We start from the raw sequence: 20302 nt of genomic DNA on the forward strand, positions 1-20302 counted from the left end.
CCTCTAGTACATAAGAAGTGCTCAGTGACACTGTACCATCATTTTCTCATCTTCTTATAGACACAGAAAGCAAAATAAATTGAAATGTTACTTTATCAATTAGAACTGGACAATTTGTACTGAGACTATAGTTCCAGTGGCAGAGCACTAACCCAGCATGGAGTAGCCCCGAGTTCTAGTCCAAGAGAGAAATGTATAAATAAAGGAAAGAAAGAAAAAAGAAAAGACAAAGGGAAAACATCAAAATATCTTTCTGACACTAACAAGCAATCAGACTTAAATATAAACACAGCATTTCCTATGTGAGTAAAGTAGGTTTTATAAGAATATTTACTTCAACGGGAACAGTAGGAACAAAAGACATAAATTACAGAGCCCATTCAGAGGGAAACCTTACACACAACCTTATTTCAAGACCTTAAATGGCAAATACTTTCACTTAAGCATCAAAAACTATTACGAGAAAGAAACCACAGAGGAACAGTACAGCAGTTCAGCCAGCAGGGCGCAGAGGCTGTTACCTGTCTTCTTCTTTCTTGGTAGGTCTGGAACTGCTGAGCGCACTCTGAGTAGCATAGGTGCCCATCTCCGTAACCAATTTCTGAACGGGCCCAACAGTTATTTCTTCTTCTGGTTTTAACTCGCCAGCTTCTTTCTTTATTTCTGATTCTACAATTGGTATCTAAAAGCCAAATGGAAACAATGATTTAATAATATCAACAATAAAGTTACATTGGAATAATCAATCAACTTTATACAAAAGGCATTTTGACTGTAGACTCTGTGGGAAGAACAGAAGGTTTATAGTCAATGATTCTGATGTGAATTCCCACACCACCACTTACTACAAGTATGATGTTGAATCATACAATAATTTTGAGCCTCATTTCTGAATCTATTAAGGGGGAATTTTAATTCTTTTTGAACAATTCCTTAACAGAAAAATGGGCAGGGCGGTGTTTAGCAAAGTAGATGCTTTCTGGGCCTCATTCTTTATCTCTTCCTCTGAAAATATGAACTAAAACAGCACTCATCCCTGTAAAATGAAATGTATAAATAACTTCCCCAACCACACTATTAGTTGATCGCAGGGCTGCTACAGCTTGTTTGTCAACACGTTGCCTTAAATTTCTCATGTATGAAGAACTCTAAGAGTCTTTAATTAAACCTATGTTATGTCCTTTATTTTAGAGATGAAAAAAAGTTTAGGTAGTTAAGGAACTTACAAGTGAAGGTCTCAGAGCTAATGCCTAATTAGAAAAGAACCCAGGTCTCCTGACAAAGCAGTCCATTGTTCTCTGCATTCTACCACGAAGTTGTCTTGATGAAAGACTATTCCAATATTAGTACATTAACAGTCTCAAGTTGGCCTTGCTCTCAGATTGGCTGTCAAGGCAGATCAGCAATAGCATAGTTTGCAGCTATTGGCAGGCACCGTGGTTCACATCCTTAACGTCAACACGCAGAGCTACAGGCAGGTGATGCCCCAGTGTAGGGAAATCTGAGGGCTGGGAGGTAGGAGTGGGTGGTTTGGTGGGGGAACGCCCTCATAGAAGCAACCGGATGGGGGACAGGATAGAGGGCTTAGGGGGAGGGGATAACATTTGAAATGTAAATAAAGAAAATTAAAAAAAAAAAAAAGAGCTAGAGGCAAGTACATCAGTAGATTCTTGAGTTCAAAGCCAGTCAAGTCTATATATCGAGTTTCAGGCCAATCAGGGCTACATAGTGAGATCTTATCTTAAAAAAGAAAAAAAAAATGCCAACAGTAGTGGTGCACACCTCTCTTTAATCCCACCCAGCACTTGGGAGGGGGAGGGAGGCAGATTTCTGAGTGTGAGGCCAGTCTATAAATTGAGTTCCAGAATAGCCAAGGCTACACAGAGAAACCTGGTCTTGAAAAACAAAAACAAAACAAAAAAATTTTACTAGCTGCACAGACATTCTGCTCAAACAAAATCTTACCCAAAGATAAACAAATAATTATTTGAACAGGTGTTAATAGTTCTCATGGAAGCAGGGGGAGGGGGAACACTTTTAATTTTCTATAACCCCTGAGGTTTATTTATCTGGGTAATTAAAATATAATTTTCAGTGTTCTTTAGCTCAAACACTACATAACAAAAACACCAAAGTGAATGATTACATAAGTTCAATTGCTGTTTTTCTTTGTATTAGGACTGACTAGGGCTGCATGCACGCCACCCATGGATTCTACCACTGAGCTGCTCTGCCAGCACAGAAGAGCAGCATACAAACGTACCTCCCCAAGGGACCTGCGGACCTCAGTCATCACACTCTGAATGTCTTCCTTTGTACTGCAGTACTCTCCCAGGATCCACAATGCTCCTCGGTAAATCCTAGGACAAGAATGTAAGCTCTGAAATACAAACCTGGGAACAAACTTTGAAGCACAAACACTTCTCTGTGAATTTAAGGTAAAACAAGAAAGCAGGATTTTGTATTCTGGAAGAGGAACATTTCAGAAAGACTGTAACAAATGGAAAGCTAAGAAAATAGCTATTTGCATTCACTGTTCTTAGGCACATTCTAAAACAAGTGAGTGGAGCAATAAAAGTTAAAATAGCAAAATGTTTCCCACAGGCATTCATTTAGGGGATAGTTAAAAAAAATTTGGTTTTATTACTTTCTACTATGAGAAATATATTACTTGAATATAATTTTTAAATTCATTTCACTTTCTATCTGCAATCACTGCAAGATGCAAAGTGTTGAGTAGGATGACATATATAGAAGAACATCTGTTGGGGCTGGGTACATTTCACTGGCTGGGTACAGTGTTTACCTAGGGACCACACAAAGTGCTGGGTTTGAAACCCAGCACAGAAAACATTAAAGTAAGCAAAGACAGTCAGCTGTAGTAGGAACATATCTATAATAAAGGCACGCAGGCTAGGTTACACAGTAGTGTCCTGTCACAAGAACAAAGCAATTCCCAACCTAAAACGTTACTGGGAAAATTTGAATAGGATGTCCCCACAGACACATGTGTTTGAATGCTTAGCCATCTGGAGTGGCACTATTATGAGGGGCCTGGATGGAGTACGTGTGACCTTGTTGGAGTCAGTATGGCCTTGCTGTTAGGAAGTATGTCACTACGGAGGCAGGCTTTGAGGTCATATATGTTCAAGCTATGCCCAATAGTCACTTCCTGCTGCCTGTGGATCCAGATGTAGAACTCTCAGCTACCTCTCCAGCACCATGTTGGCCTGCATGCCATCATGCTTCCCACCATGACAATAATGGACTAAACCTCTGAACTTAAGACATTTTTCTGTTATAAGAGTTGCTGTGGTCATGGTCTCTATATAGCAATAGAAACCCTGAGACAGTTGACAAAGATAGCAGCAATTTTCTGTTTTAAAATGTTAAAATGGATAAAATTTTTAGCTATCCCTTTTCATAGATTTTAACTGAATTTATTTAGAAAAATAAAATCAACCATAGAAATTAAATCCCTAGAAGATTTCAGCTATCAAAAGGAAAGCTTTCATAGGATTTTTTTCCTCATAACAGGCATACACACATTATACAAAATATGTGCATGATATATGCTATGTATGTATGTATGTATGTATGTATGTATGTATGTATGTATACCTCTCAGTCACCTTCACATTACTGAACCAACCTTGTTCTGGTCTCATCCTATTTAAGTAGACATATTATAAATCTCTTGTAGTTTATCCAGTAAATGCAATAAGTAAAGCAAAATTTGTACTCAACAACCCTTTCTGATAAACAAAGGCTAGTGGAATCGAACATATTGTCGTATTCAGGTTGTTTTTTCAAACCTTTCCAATAAATGCTAAGGGTGACATAAATAATAGGTATTCAAATGATGATTTTAAGTACAATGCTTAAAAAAAATGTTTCTTGGTCATCCTGTGATTCACAATGTTTTAGAAGTAATTAGAATACAGAGACCTAACTAAAACAATTCTATGCACTACAAACTGAGAATGATGGTGGATGATTTTGTGTATTGTATATCTTATTTCTTCTCTATTTTATTTTCTACTAGTTGACTCTTTTAAAATAGAAACTGACAAAAATGCTCAACTTTACATTAAGTGTAGTTTAAACTTACTTGACAGACTTAATAGCATGGAAGACTTCCAGCATCTTCTCAACAATCAGCATTCTCAGGTTGTCAAAGCGCTGAATGGCTTCACGAACAAACTCTAAGACATCAGCAGCTGCTGCTTCATTACTGTCACTGAGAAATTCCATTAACTAACAGAAAGAGAGAAATGGGGCAAACAGTTATATAGTTTCCAGAAAGAAAATTATATAAAGTCAGAAATAAATTAATGAACAAAGAATGGAAGTTAGTGATTTTCAAAATACAGAACAAAACATAAGCTGAGACAGACACTAGTACATAAACAGAAGTGTCAATAGTCTTGTGTGCAGCAAAATTTTTGATGAGGATTAAGAGAAAGAAATCTGAGTTCTTACTCTAGTCAGCATAGGAATACACATAAAGATCAAAAATGTACAGGAAGACTTTTATTATTTCAGATGGTTGCAATTTCAGTAGAAGAAAAACAAAAACATCTAGAATGTTACAAGTAAAATAGTAAGAGTTACACACCACAGGAATAACATTTGCAGCCATATCTGGAAATCGGACAGAGCAGGAATGCAGTGTTCGCACGAGAAGCTGTCGGTATTTGTCAGTGTCTTCATGCTCAGACACATTATTTGTTTTAATTACTTCCTTCTTTAAGACAATAACCAACTAGGGGGGAAAAAAAGTAAAAACAAGTGAGAATTACATTCTATCTGGACAACTTACAAATAATGTCATCAATGTTCTGTTTTTACCTCTTCAACATTCCTAGATGAGACAAGATCCAGTGCTAACTGCAGCGTTTTCTTACGCACTTCTAAGTCTGGCGTACTCAGTACTCTTAGGATGTCCATGACCAGATCCTGAAAAAAACCCAAAACTACAGAGTGATGCCAGTGTTTCTCTTCATAAGAAAAATATCCTAATTGCACCACAGTGCTTTTTGCCTTCCATCACCTCAGTCCTCTGATTAGTAATGGAATTAGTAGTGTAGGAAGAAGCAGATACTCGGGGTCGCTAGTATAATGAGACATGAAGTGATGACATCACATATGACACAGCTGAGCTGACAATGTTTACAAGTTTTAGATCCAACTTATTTCATGGAAAATACAAAAGTCAGAGGAACAAGCTAAGTGACATTACAGCAAAGTAACCAGCCATATCCAGGAGGAAGGACACTGTAGAGGAAACGCAGTTCAGTTAACCTTCAACAAGTCAACGTCATGTAGAAAGACCTAAAAGGAGATGGTGATTTAAGAGTTATTCCCCAGGTGGGGGGTGGGGGTGGGGGTGAGGGTGGGGGGCAGGACTGGAGAGATGGCTCAGAGGTACTGACTGCTCTTCTGAAGGTTCTGAGTTCAAATTCCAGCAACGACATGGTGGCTCACTACCATTGGTAATGAGATCTGATGCCCTCTTCTGGTGTGTCTGAAGACTGCTACAGTGTACTCATATATATAAAGTGTTACCCTCAGTTGCCCAAAATTTACAGTGTCAGGCTTCAGGTTCCAGGTTACATTATCTACAGTGGCAAGGCTTGGGGATGATCTACGCATAAAGGACACCAGAGCTTACCTGCAGGACTCGTTCATGAGCAGGATGCTCTTTTAATTCCACCAAGCGGTCCAGGACGATGAGCTTTACATTGTTATCACTCTCCTTAATAATTAAATCAATGTAACACTGAGCAGCAGCCTATTAAAAAAAAAAGAAAGAAAGAAATGCATTCTGGAAAAACAACTAGTGTGAAAATAACAACTGGTCCTCCCTGCCAGGCCACGAGGAAGCTAAAACAAACTCATTCGCCTCTGCCCTAGCATTTATGCACTTCATTTAGAGAGACGTGATGTCTGGCCCCTAACTGTAAGCAGCCTCAGTGCTACTCTAGACTACGAGGCATGGCAAGGATCACCAAGTCAACGATGGAAAGGAGCTGCCACAGATGCAAATACTTATGGACTCAAACTAAGGAAACAGAGCAGAAGAGGGCAGAGAATCTGAGTATGGCTATTAAACACATTTCACATCAGGGATAAAGTTTAATTCATCTTTATATATTTATTACAGTGCTAAGCCAGAATGTAAAGATAATCTGTTATGAAATATTTTAGCATCTATTTAAACTTTTTAGAAGGTAGTACTGGTGACTGAAACCCTTGCACTTCCCAATTAAGTACTTTAGCAAACGATCTACATCCCTAGTGCCCTGTTATTGTTTTTACATAAGATTTTTAAAAGTATAATGGTTTGTAGAATGCTCAAGTTTAAAAATCAAAAGAAAAAGTAGCCTATCTAGAAAAGTTCTCAGTAGTCAAAGCTGGAACAACCTGAACAAAATAATTTTAACAGTGGGTTATGATACATAGACTATATTCATACTAATATAAATGAAAAAGAGTAGGAAAGTGAAAATCAGTGCTTTCTTATGTCGGAATGCCACAGTAACTGTCAATGAGGTACTATAAAGTTACCCTTAGAATATCTAGTAATAACTATTGCTAAGAAAAATCCATTTATCAGTGCCAAAATTAGTGGAAACAAATCTGAGGAGTGACAAGAAATCTACAGTCTCAAAGTACCTCGAATATATTCTGAATATATAATGAGGAAAATCAGAACAGTAAACAAATCAGGGAGACAGTCTTGACCTAACTGGTCATGAAGAGGGTGTACAGTCACCCTGTTCTGAGGACGTGTGACAACAGGTTTTGTGCTCTTGCCCAAATGCCTAATCTCAGTGGTTATGAGAAAACATGAGACAAACTCATGTTCCAGAATCTCCTAGAAACAAACGCAGATTCTTTATGAAGGCATGAAAATAACATTTAAAAGATAGAGGAGACTAAGACAGCAATGTAAACTGTGGATCCTAGAGTGGATCACAGAACAGAAAAGGGCATTAACCGAAAACCGAAGGGAAATCTGAACAAAATTAGTTTATTTGACAATACAATTTCAACGTTAATTTAGTTTTGACAATTATATGATTACACAAGGTATGAACATTACAGGACGCTAGAGGAGGAATGTAACGGAACTCTGTCCTATTTCTGTGACTTCCCTTTAAGTTTAAAATTATTTCTAAATAAAGTGTTTTAGTATTAGCAGGTAAAACAGTAAATTCAACAATTTATGCCAGCTGGCTTTCTAAAATAATTGTTCTCTGAACATATTAGTTTATTTGACAAAGTCTTGATAGACTAAACAAAAGAAAAGAAATGCAATAATCTATTATTGAAGATCCCCAAAATATTTTGTTTTGTTTTGTTTTGTTTTTTCAAGACAGGGTTTCTCTGTACAGCCCTGGCTGTTGTGGAACTCACTCTGTAGACCAGGCTGGCCTCAAACTCATAAATCCTCCTGCCTCTGCCTCCCAAGTGCTAGGATTAAAGGCATGCACCACCACGCGCAGCTATAAAGAGAGATCTTAAAACATCAGTAAAAAGTTTTAAGTTTGTGAAAGCAGAAAGAAAAGGCTTAATTATTTAAGAAGGTAAATCATCTTATAGAATCTGTAGTCCTCTCTACCACGTGCCTAGCCTGTAGCTTGGTAGCTAAGGGTAGATATGAACGCTGCCAGCACAAAATTGTACTTACTTAAAGCTCTGTGTGGGTGTGGGTGTGGGTGGGTGGGGGCACACATCCCCATACCCACACCCAAGTTGAGGGGTATTGATATTCCCCCCTTCTAACTCAGTTGTGTGGTTCTCAAGTGGGGACGTTATAGATGTCCTGTTAATGATGTCAAAGGTTGGACTGTGTTAAGTATAGCAAGTAACCATATAAATAACTTCAATGTCACTGGAGCATGAGGGTAAGACAGGATGTCCATCATAAGTCATCAAAGTACCTTTATTGCAGTTGGTGCACTTGACAGTGTTACCAGTGTCCCAGCAGCCTCATATTTTACAGCAGGACTAGATGACTGCAGTAAGTTATAGATACAGCGAATGAAGCGGGCCCTTTCTGATGGATTAGCATGACAGACCTGAAAAAGAGAACATTTAGGCTTCAGCTGATTTCAAGGACATTATACACACATAAAAGGGCACATTCCCAGCCTTTATAATTACTTTCAGATGTTGGTTTTTTTTTTTTTTTTTTGTCCTGGAACTCACTTTGTAGATCAGGCTGGCCTCAAACTCACAGAGATCCACCTGCCTCTGTCTCCTGACTGCTGGGATCAAAGGTCTGTGCTGTCACCACCAGATGAAATTTTTTAATGCATAATGACTCTCACCTTTAATCTCAGCCTTCAGGAAGAGGCAGACAGATCTCTGTCAAGTTCCAGACCAATTAGGGTTACATACATAATGAGACATTGCCTCAATAAATAAGTAAACTACAATATAAAAGCTAAGAATAATATTTCAAAGATTAAAAAAATACCAGCCAATACTGAGTGAAATGTAACAAACACTGATAGTTTTAGAAAGAAATGTGTTTCAAGTAATGGTCACAGGAGCTGGCTAGATGGCTCAAGAAGAGCGAGCTGGCAACCCTGTTTGTGCCCTGGAACCCATACAAAACTAAAGGTAAGCCATCTATTCCACAAAGTTCTCTAACCGCCATGGTCATGCCATGACACATGCATGCACACTGCAAAATTAAAAAGCAAGTTCAAGTAACTGTCATAGTACAGGGAAGAGATTGTGACTATGAGAACACACTGGATAATATTTACAGTTTGTTTTATCAGGACATTGTGACAGTGAGCTCTTTCAAAAGATACTGCAAACTAAAGTGTAGTCGATATAGGAGGAGAGCTGAGTCCAGGAGTTCCAGGCTCATCTGAGTTGCATAGCCAAGACCCTGCTCTCTAACCTCCACAAAACCCCACAGCAGAAGTGCTGACAATAAAGTGCTGCCCGTCCCTCCCCCAGCTTTAACAGCACCAAGGGCAAACCCAGGGCCTGTGTGTACCAAATAGTGTCCTACTAGTGAACTCAGGCCCCAGTGTCCTCTGACAATTACCTTAGGGTTTTAAGGTGCTCACTTATCTTTTGAGGGCAGTGTACCCCAATAACTTCCTACTAGGCTTTACCTCTTATGTTCCAACACCTGCACAGTGACACACACTGAGATCCAAGACCTTTGAGAACATACTCAAACTGTATCCAAACCACAGCACCAAGTTTAATGTTTAATTTTTTATAGTACTCGATTTATAGTGAAAGAGGCATGTCTCTTTTCTTCCACTTAACTCAGGAGCCACTCAGGGGTTATTAGCTAGCCAATATTGTTGTAAAACACTGACACTATCATTAGAAAAGTAGTCCTGACAAATCTGCTCACCATGAGGCTGCCACAAACCTTAAACTGCAACACTCATTGATGTTTCTGAAGCACAATGAGTTATTTTCCATCTTGCTTCATTTTAAATTATAGTGTATCTGTGTCTATGACATGGGGGGAGCAAAGGGTTGTATACAAATGTGCGGTGGTTGGATGGTATCTTAGCTTTCTTCTCCCACCTTTATGTGGGTTCTGGGGATGAAACTCAGGATACCAGGCTTATGCCCCAAGCACCTTTGCCCACTGATCCACCTTACTGGCCCCATCTAATCACTCTTCAAAAATTAAACATTAATAAAGTTTATTAATTTCTAGTTTTTCAAAACAGTTTGATATATAATAAAAAATTTGCATTTTATTCTAAAGCCTTATTCATAATCCACTTAATGACTGGGCAGTACACAATTATTTGTTTGAGATATACTGATAAAAAAGAAAACATAATAAAGGTATTAAAGAAAAAAAGGGTTTAAGAAGACCTAAATTGCTGGGCAGTGGTGGCGCATGCCTTTAATCCCAGCACTTGGGAGGCAGAGGCAGGCAGATCTCTGAGTTCGAGGCCAGCCTGGTCTACAAAGTGAGCTCCAGGACAACCAGGGCTACACAGAGAAACCCTGTCTCGAAAAAACAAAAAACAAAACAAACAACAACAACAAAAAAAGAAGGCCTAAATTAAGATATTTAGTAATATCTCTATTATTAAAACATTATTATTGGGGTTAGTGAGATGACTAAGTAGATTAAGACACTTGACACTAAACCTGATAATCTGAGTTCTATCTATCCCTGGGACCCACACAGTGGAAGGAGAGAAGTGACCCTCAAAAGTTCTGAAGCATGCCACCAGCTCACAATAAATATATAAAATATCAAGTTAAAATATTATCTTAGAAATTGGGGAATATTCCAGAATAAGACTATTTACTTTTGTCTTAAATTGCTGATTTTACATATCATAATTACCATTCATTTTAAGAAATGTTCGTTCTTCTCTCATGTTACATCCTGACTGTACTTTCCCTCCCTCCCTCCCCTCCCCATACTCTCTCTCCCCCAGATCCACCCTCCTCCACCTCCCCTTAGAAAACAGCATGCCTTCCACGGACATCAAACAAGCATGGTATAACAAGCTGCAGTAAGACCCAGCACATACATCAAATAAAGGCTGGACAACAAAACCCAGTAGGAGAGAAAGGGTCCCAGAAAGAGGCAACAGTCAGAAATAGGCCCCACTCCTACTATTCAGAGTCTCCCCACAACACCAAGCTACCCAGCCATAGCATATATACAAAGGACCTAGGTCAGACCCCTACAGGCTCCCTGATCTCTGCCAGTCCCCATGAGTCACAGTCAGTTGATTCTGTGTTCTTGTACTGTCCCTGACCCCTCTGATTCCACCTCCCAGAGCTCCCTCTAATAGTCTGGCTGTGGGACCCAGCATCTGCTCCCATCAGTTGCTAGATAAAGTCTCTCTGATGATGATTATGGTAGGGTTACAGAACACTCTGCAAGCAGGACACACTGTAGGTCAAAGGTTTTGTGGTTGGAGTGGAAGCCCAATCTATCCATTTGAGGCTTTTCTTGGTTATAGAACCAAGATGGCTGGTTCAGGCTCTCTGTCCACCATTACTAGGAGTTTTTGCTAGTTAATCTGATAAGATTCCATGTTGCACTAGGTTCCTACCTTTCCTACCTGAAATGTCACCCAAATCCAGTAGTTTCCTCTCAGTATTTTTACCCCACCTCCCACCTGATCCATCCTGTTCTCAACCCCACCTGCCCCTAGTACATCAGAGAAATCTATTCTATTTCCCCTTCCCAAAGAGATCCCTGCAACCTCCCTAAAGTCCTCCTTGTTACTTAGCCTCTCTCTTGGTTTATGGATTGTAGCATGGTTAACCTTTACTTTACAGTTAATATCCACTTATAAGTTAGTACACACCATGCTCATGTTTTTGGGTCTGGGTAACCTCACTCAGGATGATTTTTTTTTTCTAGTTTCATACATTTGCTTGGAAATTTCATGATATAATTGTTTCTTTTCCTTTTTTTTTTTTAAGAAAAAAAGATTTATTTATTTTATTTATATGAGTACACTGTAGCTGTCTTCAGACACACCAGATATTGGATCCCATTATAGATGGTTGTGAGCCACCATGTGGCTGCTGGGATTTGAACTCAGGACCTTTGGAAGAACAGTCAGTACTCCTAACCATTGAACCATTTCTCTAGCCCAATGTAATGGTTTCTAACAGTTGAGTAGTAGTCCACTGAATTAATGTTCTTTTTGTTTTTTATCCATTCTTTAGTTAAGGGACATGTAGGTTGTTTCCAGTTTCTAGCTATTATGAAAAAGGCTGATATGAACATAGTCGGGTAAGTGCCCTTGTGGTAGAATGGAGTGATCTTTAGGTGTATGCCCAGGAGTGTGATATAGCTGGGTCTCGAGGTAGAACAATTTCCAATTTTCTGAGAAACTGCCATACTGATTTCCAAAGTGGCTGTACAAGTTTACAGTCCCACTAGCAGTGGATGACTGTTCCTTGCTCCACATCCTCCCAGCATAAGCTTTTATTTTTGATCTTAGTCATTTTGACAGGTGTAAGAATCTTGTAGTTGCTTTGATTTGCATTTCCCTAATGGCTACAGATGTTGAACATTTCTTTAAGGACTTCTCGGCCATTTGAGATTCCTCTGCTGAGAATTCTGTTTAGATTTGTATCCCCATCCCCTTTTAATTGGATTATTTGGTTTGTTTATGTCTATTCGAGGTCTTTATATATTTTGGATATTAGTCCTCTGTCAGATATGGAATTGGTGAAGTTTCTGATATTCCTTTGCCTTATAGAAACTTTTCAGTTTCATGAGGTCCCATTTATTAATTACTGATCTTAGTGCCTGAACTATTGGTGTTCTGTTTAGGAAGTAGTCTCTTTGCCAACGCATTTAAGGCTATTCTCCACTTTCTCTTCTATCAGGATCTGTATATGAGGTTTTGTGTTGAGGTCTTTGATACACATGGACTTGAGTTTTGTGCAGGGTGAAAGATATGGATGGATCTATTTGCAGACATCCTGTTAGACCAGCACCATTTGTTGAAGATGCTTCCTTTTTTCATTGTATATTTCTGGTTTCTTTATCAAAAATCAGGTATCCATAGGTATGTGGGTTTATGTACTGGGTCTTTGATTCACTGATCAACATGTCTGTTTTTATGCCAAAACCGCTTGGTATTTATTACTACAGCTCTGTAATACAGCTTGAAATTAGGGATGGTGATACCTTCAGAAGTTCTTTTATTGTATAGGATTGGTTTAGCTATCCTGATTTTTTTGTATAAATTATCATTCTTACCTTATAAATTAGTTCAACAATAACCAACTGTAGAATGTCTCCAAATGTCTGAACTTGATCAATACATGTACTTAAATAATCCAAAGCTCGATCCTAAAAAAAAAAAAAAAGAGTATATTTATATTCATTTGGTGTAATGAATTAATACGACACACACACACACACACACACTTTTCCCCAGATATAAAACTAATGAAGAAACTGAGGCAAAAAAGAATTAACTGAGGGAAAAAAGTGAAAGAAATGGGGCTGGAGAGATGGCTCAGCAGTTAAGAGCACGGACTGTTCTTCAGAGGCTCTGAGTTCAATTCCCAGCAACCACATGGGCTCATGACCATCCGTAATGGGATCTGACACCTTCTTCTGGTGTATCTAAAGACAGCTACAGTGTACTTACATATAATAATAAATAAATATTAAAACAAACAAACAAAAAAGTGAAAGAAATTAAGGAAGAAGCTAAACAAATATATGTCAGGAAATCAGAACACTTCCTAGAATTGGGCATGTATGTGTGATCTGAGTCTTTTTAAACTGGTAAGCCAAGGGAAAAAGTCCTAAGTCCTAAATGATTCAGAATATTCATGTAATTGAAATAAAGCAGCTGTTGAAGCATGTTCTTTCTAATCAGGTGTGATGGCCTATGCCTGTAGCCCCAGCACCAGAGACGCAGAGGCACAAGGATCACTGCAAATCTGAGGCCAACCTGATCTACATAGCAAGTTTTAAGCCAGCAGAGCTACAAAGGGAGATTCTTTCTCAAAACTCCAAATGAATAGAGTATAGCTGTGTTTCTATTACTGAGACCTGTGAATAGAGTATAGCTGTGTTTCTATTACTGAGACCTGGAAGAAAAATCTCCCAGGCACTCTCATGATCAGGCAATGTACACAGAGAACCATGACCTTAATATCTCTTCCGTAAGAACATCAATACTTTGTTTTTCAAGACAGGGTTTCTCTGTGTAGCCCTGGCTAACTAGACATTACTCTATTGACCTCAAACCGTAGGTTCGCCAAATCAACCTACTAATTAAAAACATGCTGTCTGCTGAGGTGAGGCTTCATGGCACACACCTTTTACCCTAGCACGTGGGAAGTGGAGGTAAGTAGATTTCTGTGAGCTCAATGCCAGCCTGCTCTACAGAGTGAGTTCTAGGACAGCCAGAGCTACATAGTGAAATCCTGTCCCAAAATAAAACAAAACAAAAAACCAAAACAAAATAAACAATACAGAAAACATGCCGAGGACTTAGTTTTCATTTTTGTTTAACTATAGTAAGGAAGTATTTTTAGGTACTTTACCTGATCTGCGTGAATTAGCATCATAAATGCATTTCTTTTGCAGCTTGCATCCTTCTCATTCACAAGAAAATCATGTATCAGTTCAGGAGCATCAGGTATAAGATGTTCAAAATTTCTTTAGACAAAATAGGTAACATTCATATTAAGTAAATGCCCACTTTCCTATTTCAGTTACTTTCCAGACATTACCAACATTAAAACTTAAACTCTAGAATGCAATACTTTCGTTTTTTTTTTTTTTTAATTCTATATCTATTAGAAGCAGGAGAAGAAACTATAGGTTAAAACTTCATCTATTAAGTTAACATAGTGTCAGTTTTACAATATTACAACCTTTCTTAAGAAGTATTGAGGGAACAGTCTGTTTTCATAATCTGTGCAACGTATTTACTAACAACATTATTTTAAAAACTATATAGTGCCTATGGTAACATTCAAGAATTCAATACATTATCAACAAAATATTACTTCTGTCAACATTATAGCATAACATTAAAATAAATAAAATTGTGTTTCAGCCAAGTAACATATTAAAGAACAAAGATGCTTATAAAAATATTTCAGGGGCTGAAGATATATATATATATATATATATATATATATATATATATATAAATAAAAGCTGGTAAAGTACTTGCAGACCTAAGTTCTAGAACTTAGGTTATAAAAGGGGAGTGGAGGGGACAAAGAGATGGCTCAGCAGTTAAGAGCACTGGATGCTCTTTCAGAGGTCCTGAGTGCAATTCCCAGTAACTACATAGTGGCTCACAACCATCTGTAATGGGATCTGTTCCATTTTCCTGGTATTCATGAAGACAGAGCACTCATATATAAGATATATAAATAAATCTTAATAATAATAAAAAAGCCAAGCTGGGTACCATGGTACATGCCTTTAATTCTATTACTTGGGAGGCAGAGGCATGTGGATCTCTGTGTGTTCGATGCCAGCCTGGTGTAATCCCAGTGCTGAGAAGGTGAAGACAAGATACCTGGGGCTCTCTGGTCAGCCAGCCTGAATACTTGGTGAGTTCCTCAACAATGAGAGTCCTCACATCAAAGTTAAAGGTTGATGGTGCCTGAGGAACAATATCTAATGTTCTCTGGCCTGAGCACACACACACACACACACACACACTCATATAAACATGTACATGCACACACAGACACAAAATAATATATATCCTAGTTAAAGTGGCAGTGCTAGGACTCCAACCTGAATCCATGCTCACACACTCTAGGCAAGGACTCTGCTACTGAGCTTTATCTACCACTGCCCCATAATCTACTTCTAAATGGACTGACAGCCATGATTTAGCAATTTAGTAATCTAGCCTCCTCTGAACTTCACAATTGTTTTAAATTTCCACATCTCCAGCTTTATTACTTTACTCTAATGACTGTCCCAAAGCCTTGTTCCTGCTAAACAAATACCCACTGAGCCACATCCCCAACCCTTTTCTACTTAGAGACTCATTAAGTTGCTCAGACTGGCCTCAAACCCATCATCCTCCTGACTTAGGTTTCCCTAGAAGCTGAACTTAGACGACACACCACTGGCCCAGCAAATTATCAACTGCTGTTAAGAATCAGTTAAGAATCACAGCTCTTTTCACTAAAAGCATACTTCTTTATAGCCTGTAAGACAAGACCCACACTGTTCAAAATGAGAATTTTAAACAAGGTAAAAAATTGTAATGCCTTTAGCAAGTGAATAAATGAACTGAGTGAACTGCAGCAATACAATTAGGAATAATGGTTATGGTCTTAAACTAGAAAGCATACAATAATCTTAAGTGGCACTGTGCCATTCAAGCTGACTGTTGTCATGCGGAAACTAGGGCTCACTGATGCCAGATCGTTTTTGACTTCTCCATGGTAACAATGTAATGACAGTAAGAGAAAAAATACTGTATTGATTAGTAAAACATATCTACAAGTGCATACATTCTGTAACCAACCACACTGGAACCTCTACTCTAAAGCACTGAAAACAGAAGTAAAGCAAAGGAGGATCCTCCCTTACCTGTAGATGGTATAGATCCTCCCTTACCTGTAGATGGTATAGATCCTCCCTTACCTGTAGATGGTATAGATGGCCAAAACAGCATTTCTCCTAACATAGCTGTGACGATGTTCCAAGCACGCACGGATAGCAGGCATTAAAGGTTCCAGCAATTCTGCTTCCTTCAATTTGCAAAGGAAACGAAGAGTAGATCCACGAATAAACTCATTGGGGTGCTGGAGATCCTGATATAAAAATTACAGCAAGAAATGTTGAGTTTCAACTTTAAAAAACCTTACATTTACTTATTCGTGTATGCATGTGTGTGTACACTCACACACACCGTGGAGGTCAAAGGACAACTTGCAGGAATCAGTGGATCCTGGGAGTCAAACTCTCTTTACCTGCTGAGCCATCTCACAGACTTAAGTTTCAACGTTTTATAAAAATCAAATTTTAAATGTAAAATTTCTAATTTGAAAAAAGTTAAAGTTAGATTTAGGAAAAAGACCTAGATTACTGATTTCCTTCTGATTCCTCTTGATTAAAACAATTTTTACTCATTTCACTACTATCTTTTAATAACATAAAATACACAGAAAATGTTGGAAAAGGCAACAAAATAATTTTTTTAAAGATTTACTTATTAATTTTTATGTATATGAGTACACTGTAGCTGTACAGTTAGTTGGTTGTGAGCCATCATGTGGTTGCTGGGGATTGAATTGAGGACCTCTGCTCGCCCTGGTTGGCCCCACTCACTCTGGCCCAAAGATTTATTTATTATTATATATAAGTACACTGTAGCTGTCTTCAGACACATCAGAAGAGGGTGTCAGATCTCATTGCTGATGGTTGTAAGCTACCATGTGGTTGCTGGGATTTGAACTCAGGGTCTTCGGAAAAGCAGTCTGTGTTCTTAACCACTGAGCCATCTCTCTAGCCCCAAAATAATTTTTTAAACAATAAATTTTACAAGCATGTCCAATCTTTTAATATTATGGTAAGATGTTGTCATCTACGAAGTTTACTCTGAGACTTATGCAATAGTTACAAAGAAAAACAAAACCAAATAAAAATCCGCCCCCAAATCCACCAAAAAGTATTTGATAATATATTAGGTTTTTATGTTGGGCAGCATTAACAGCTAGGCCCAGCTTCAGGCAGTCTAAGCTTTTGAGTTTACAACTTCAATAATAAGTATTGTAATTTTTTTCATTTCATCAAACATTTAATTTTGAAAACTAATAGTATCTATTACAGCAATTTTATAATTACAAATCAACAAAGCCAATAGTTATGGTTTGGTTTACCTTTCTGTATGCATCACACACAAGAATCATTTCATGTAAGAGCCTTCCATCTGGAGTTGTTTTAGGAACAATCTCCCAGAAGACCAGGAGCAACTTTTTGATGGTGTGATCCTGAAGAGGCAGCACGAAGCGAATGATTGTCATCAGGAGTCCGGGAAGCTTTTCCCCATTCAGAATCATAATGATCACTTTCTTCAAAGCTTCAGTCTTTGACTTCACATCGCCTTTCTCTGATTCAATAATTAAAAAACAAAACAAAACAAAACAAAACAAAAACAAACACAATTATTTCAAAACTAAGTTCCTCAGATAGTTTAAAATAAAACAAACTAAATTTACTATCAGCTGTGGTAACAAGGTTACAAATCCAAACAACATGTCTGTGACTCTATTTTGTCTCTGAATCTCAGATACCTTATATATGATCTGATAGTACTGGATTAGACTTCTGGTCTCTAACCAACTGAGTTAACGTAGAGCTCCTGAACCTAGAGCTATACCACAGGGAAGCAGACACTGAGTACCTTCTAGCTTAGCACATGAGAAGTTAGAACAGGTCAATCCTCAGCTCAAGGCCAGCTCTAGGCAGGGCTACACAGTACGCCCTGGCCTCAACCCCATCCTGTAAAATCACACAGCACACCGCTTTCCTTCTTAGTGCTGTGTACTGAATTCAGAGCCTCCTGAGTACTTGGCAAGTACTATATAGTTAACATGTCCATAGCCCCTAGCACTTCACCAGGACAGGGGCCTAAGCTGCCCAGACTAGTTTTAAAAATGTGACCCACTGTTTCAGCCCTCTGAACAGTTGGAATTCCAAGTACATAATGGCCCTTATATACTTTAAAGGAGCAGAGCATGAGTTTTCAAACTTCAAACATATATGTTTCTTTTGCAAAAATGTTTTCAAGATGAAAATATAAACATGTAGGGGATGTTCATGTTTACTTTTGTATTAACTTCATTTGTTTGCTTATACTGACTTATTACCTACAGAAAATTGCCAGATATATTTAAGTATCATACATTAAACTATGCAAGAAATTATAGTGTTTTGAAGAACAAGTAATTAAATGATTTTATTTCTTTAGCTTTATTAGGCTGGGCTATTATCCTATTTCTATAAACCAATTCTACAAGTCTAAAGGGAAAAAAAATTCCTTTTTCTTAAGATAAAAGGTCTACTAAAGACATTCTCAAAAATTCTAGAGGGGAGGCTGGAGATCAATGGCTTACAGGTTAAGGTACGTAAAAAAAAGTCCCGAGCTCTGTCCCTAACCCCCACATCGGGCAGCACACAACCACCAAGAACTCCAGTTCCAGGGGATTAGACATACCTTCTTCTTACCGAGAGGACCTGCACTAATGTACACATATTCACATACAAGCATACATAACTTATAAAAAATATTTAGCAAAACTCTAGAAAAATTAAGCACTTTTAACTATAAGCAAATGTGAAATATAAATGAGTCTCTTTTGATTTCTCAATTTTCACTACAACTATCAACATTTACTTGGATTCAAGCTGTCTTTTTAAAATTTAACTACCTTGTGTTTATATGTGTAAGTAAGCATGGGCACATATGTTACAGCATGGACACGGAGGTCAACTTTCAGGCTAAGTTTCTCTCCATCATGAGTTCCAGAGACCTAACTCAGGTTGTCATGCTTGGGTGGTAAAGGTTTCCACTTTCTGACTCATCTTCCTGGCCTAATCCCAGCTCCTTCTTTCTTTAAAATTATTTTATATTTTGTGTGTATTGGTGTCTCTCCCAGAATGTGTGTCTGTGGATCATATGCATGTAGTGCTCTTGGGAGACCAGAAGAGGGCATCATATCCACTGGAACCACAATTACAGTTTGTAAGCAATCACGTGGGTGCTAGGGACTAAACCCTGGTCCTCTGGAAGACAAGCTTGTGCTCTTAACTGCTATCCAGCCGCTAATCCTAGCTTCTTACACCGAGAGTCACTCATTTTGGGGTACCACAACTGAACATAGAATTTGGCATCAGCAAAAAGTTTCTAAGCACATACACACACACACACACACACACACACACACACACACACACCACACAATTCAAAATCCAGTATTTCTGGTAACATCTGCCTGTGTTGCACTGTATGACTTTGATGCAGTCTTGGTTTTGAGCACATGACATGTTTACATTACATTATATTATAACACATAACACCAAATAATGTTTGAAGCACCTCAGCTCAGATCTCAAACTGTATGGTATGAGCTGCAATGCTTTTACTATACTTACAAGGTTTTTTGTTTTCCTATGGTCATCAAATTAGTCTGTGATTGAATTGTACTATCATAATGTATGATTAAAAATGTATTCTTTGTATGGGGCGGGGCATAGTGGAGCACATCTTTAATCCCAGCACTTAGGAGGCTGGTAGATCTCTGAGTTCAAGGCCAGTCTGGTTTACAAGGTGAGTTCCAGGAGAGCCAGTGCTGTTACACAGAGAAACCCTGACTCAAAAAATAAGACAAATAAAAAAAAAATGTTGTCTGGAGAGATGGCTCAGTAAGTAAAGTGCTGGCCACATAAGCACTGAGGATCTGAGTTCAATTTCTACACCCATGTAAAAGTCAGGCATAGCACACGCCTATAACCTTAGTGCGTTAAGGGGAGGCGGAAACAAGAGGATCGCTAGGACTTGCTGGCCGGCTAGTCTAGTTAAGTCAGCAAGCTTCAGGGTCAGTGAGAGATCCCTTGTCTAAAAAGCATGTGAAGGGAGCCACTGAGCATGCTCAGCAGGTAAAAGGCACTTGTTGCCACGCTTGACCACCTGAGTTCAATGCCTAAAACCCACATGGTAGGAGAGAGCTGACACCTACACTGGTGCTATGCATGTTTGTCTCCCCACTTCCCACTAATAAATAGTAAAGAATAAGACTGAGAACTGGAAAC

At 38.4% G+C, this 20302-nt stretch overlaps 1 protein-coding gene across 1 annotated transcript in view; it reads right to left on the reverse strand.

Annotated features, from left to right (window-relative positions):
• Positions 1-20302, reverse strand: part of Copb1 (coatomer protein complex, subunit beta 1) — a 39122-nt gene that overhangs the window by 17117 nt on the left and 1703 nt on the right. The window contains exons 3-13 of the mRNA NM_033370.3: positions 17371-17600; positions 16133-16302; positions 14053-14167; positions 12749-12841; positions 7950-8087; positions 5675-5794; positions 4852-4959; positions 4619-4765; positions 4112-4257; positions 2264-2360; positions 522-682 (exon numbers count right to left, since the gene is read on the reverse strand). Of these exons, the coding sequence (NP_203534.1) occupies positions 522-682; positions 2264-2360; positions 4112-4257; positions 4619-4765; positions 4852-4959; positions 5675-5794; positions 7950-8087; positions 12749-12841; positions 14053-14167; positions 16133-16302; positions 17371-17600 (1525 nt within the window). The remainder of the gene's footprint in view (positions 1-521; positions 683-2263; positions 2361-4111; positions 4258-4618; positions 4766-4851; positions 4960-5674; positions 5795-7949; positions 8088-12748; positions 12842-14052; positions 14168-16132; positions 16303-17370; positions 17601-20302) is intronic.

This window comes from Mus musculus, chromosome 7 (genome assembly GCF_000001635.26).
Source record: "Mus musculus strain C57BL/6J chromosome 7, GRCm38.p6 C57BL/6J".
Taxonomy (NCBI): Eukaryota; Metazoa; Chordata; class Mammalia; order Rodentia; family Muridae; genus Mus; species Mus musculus.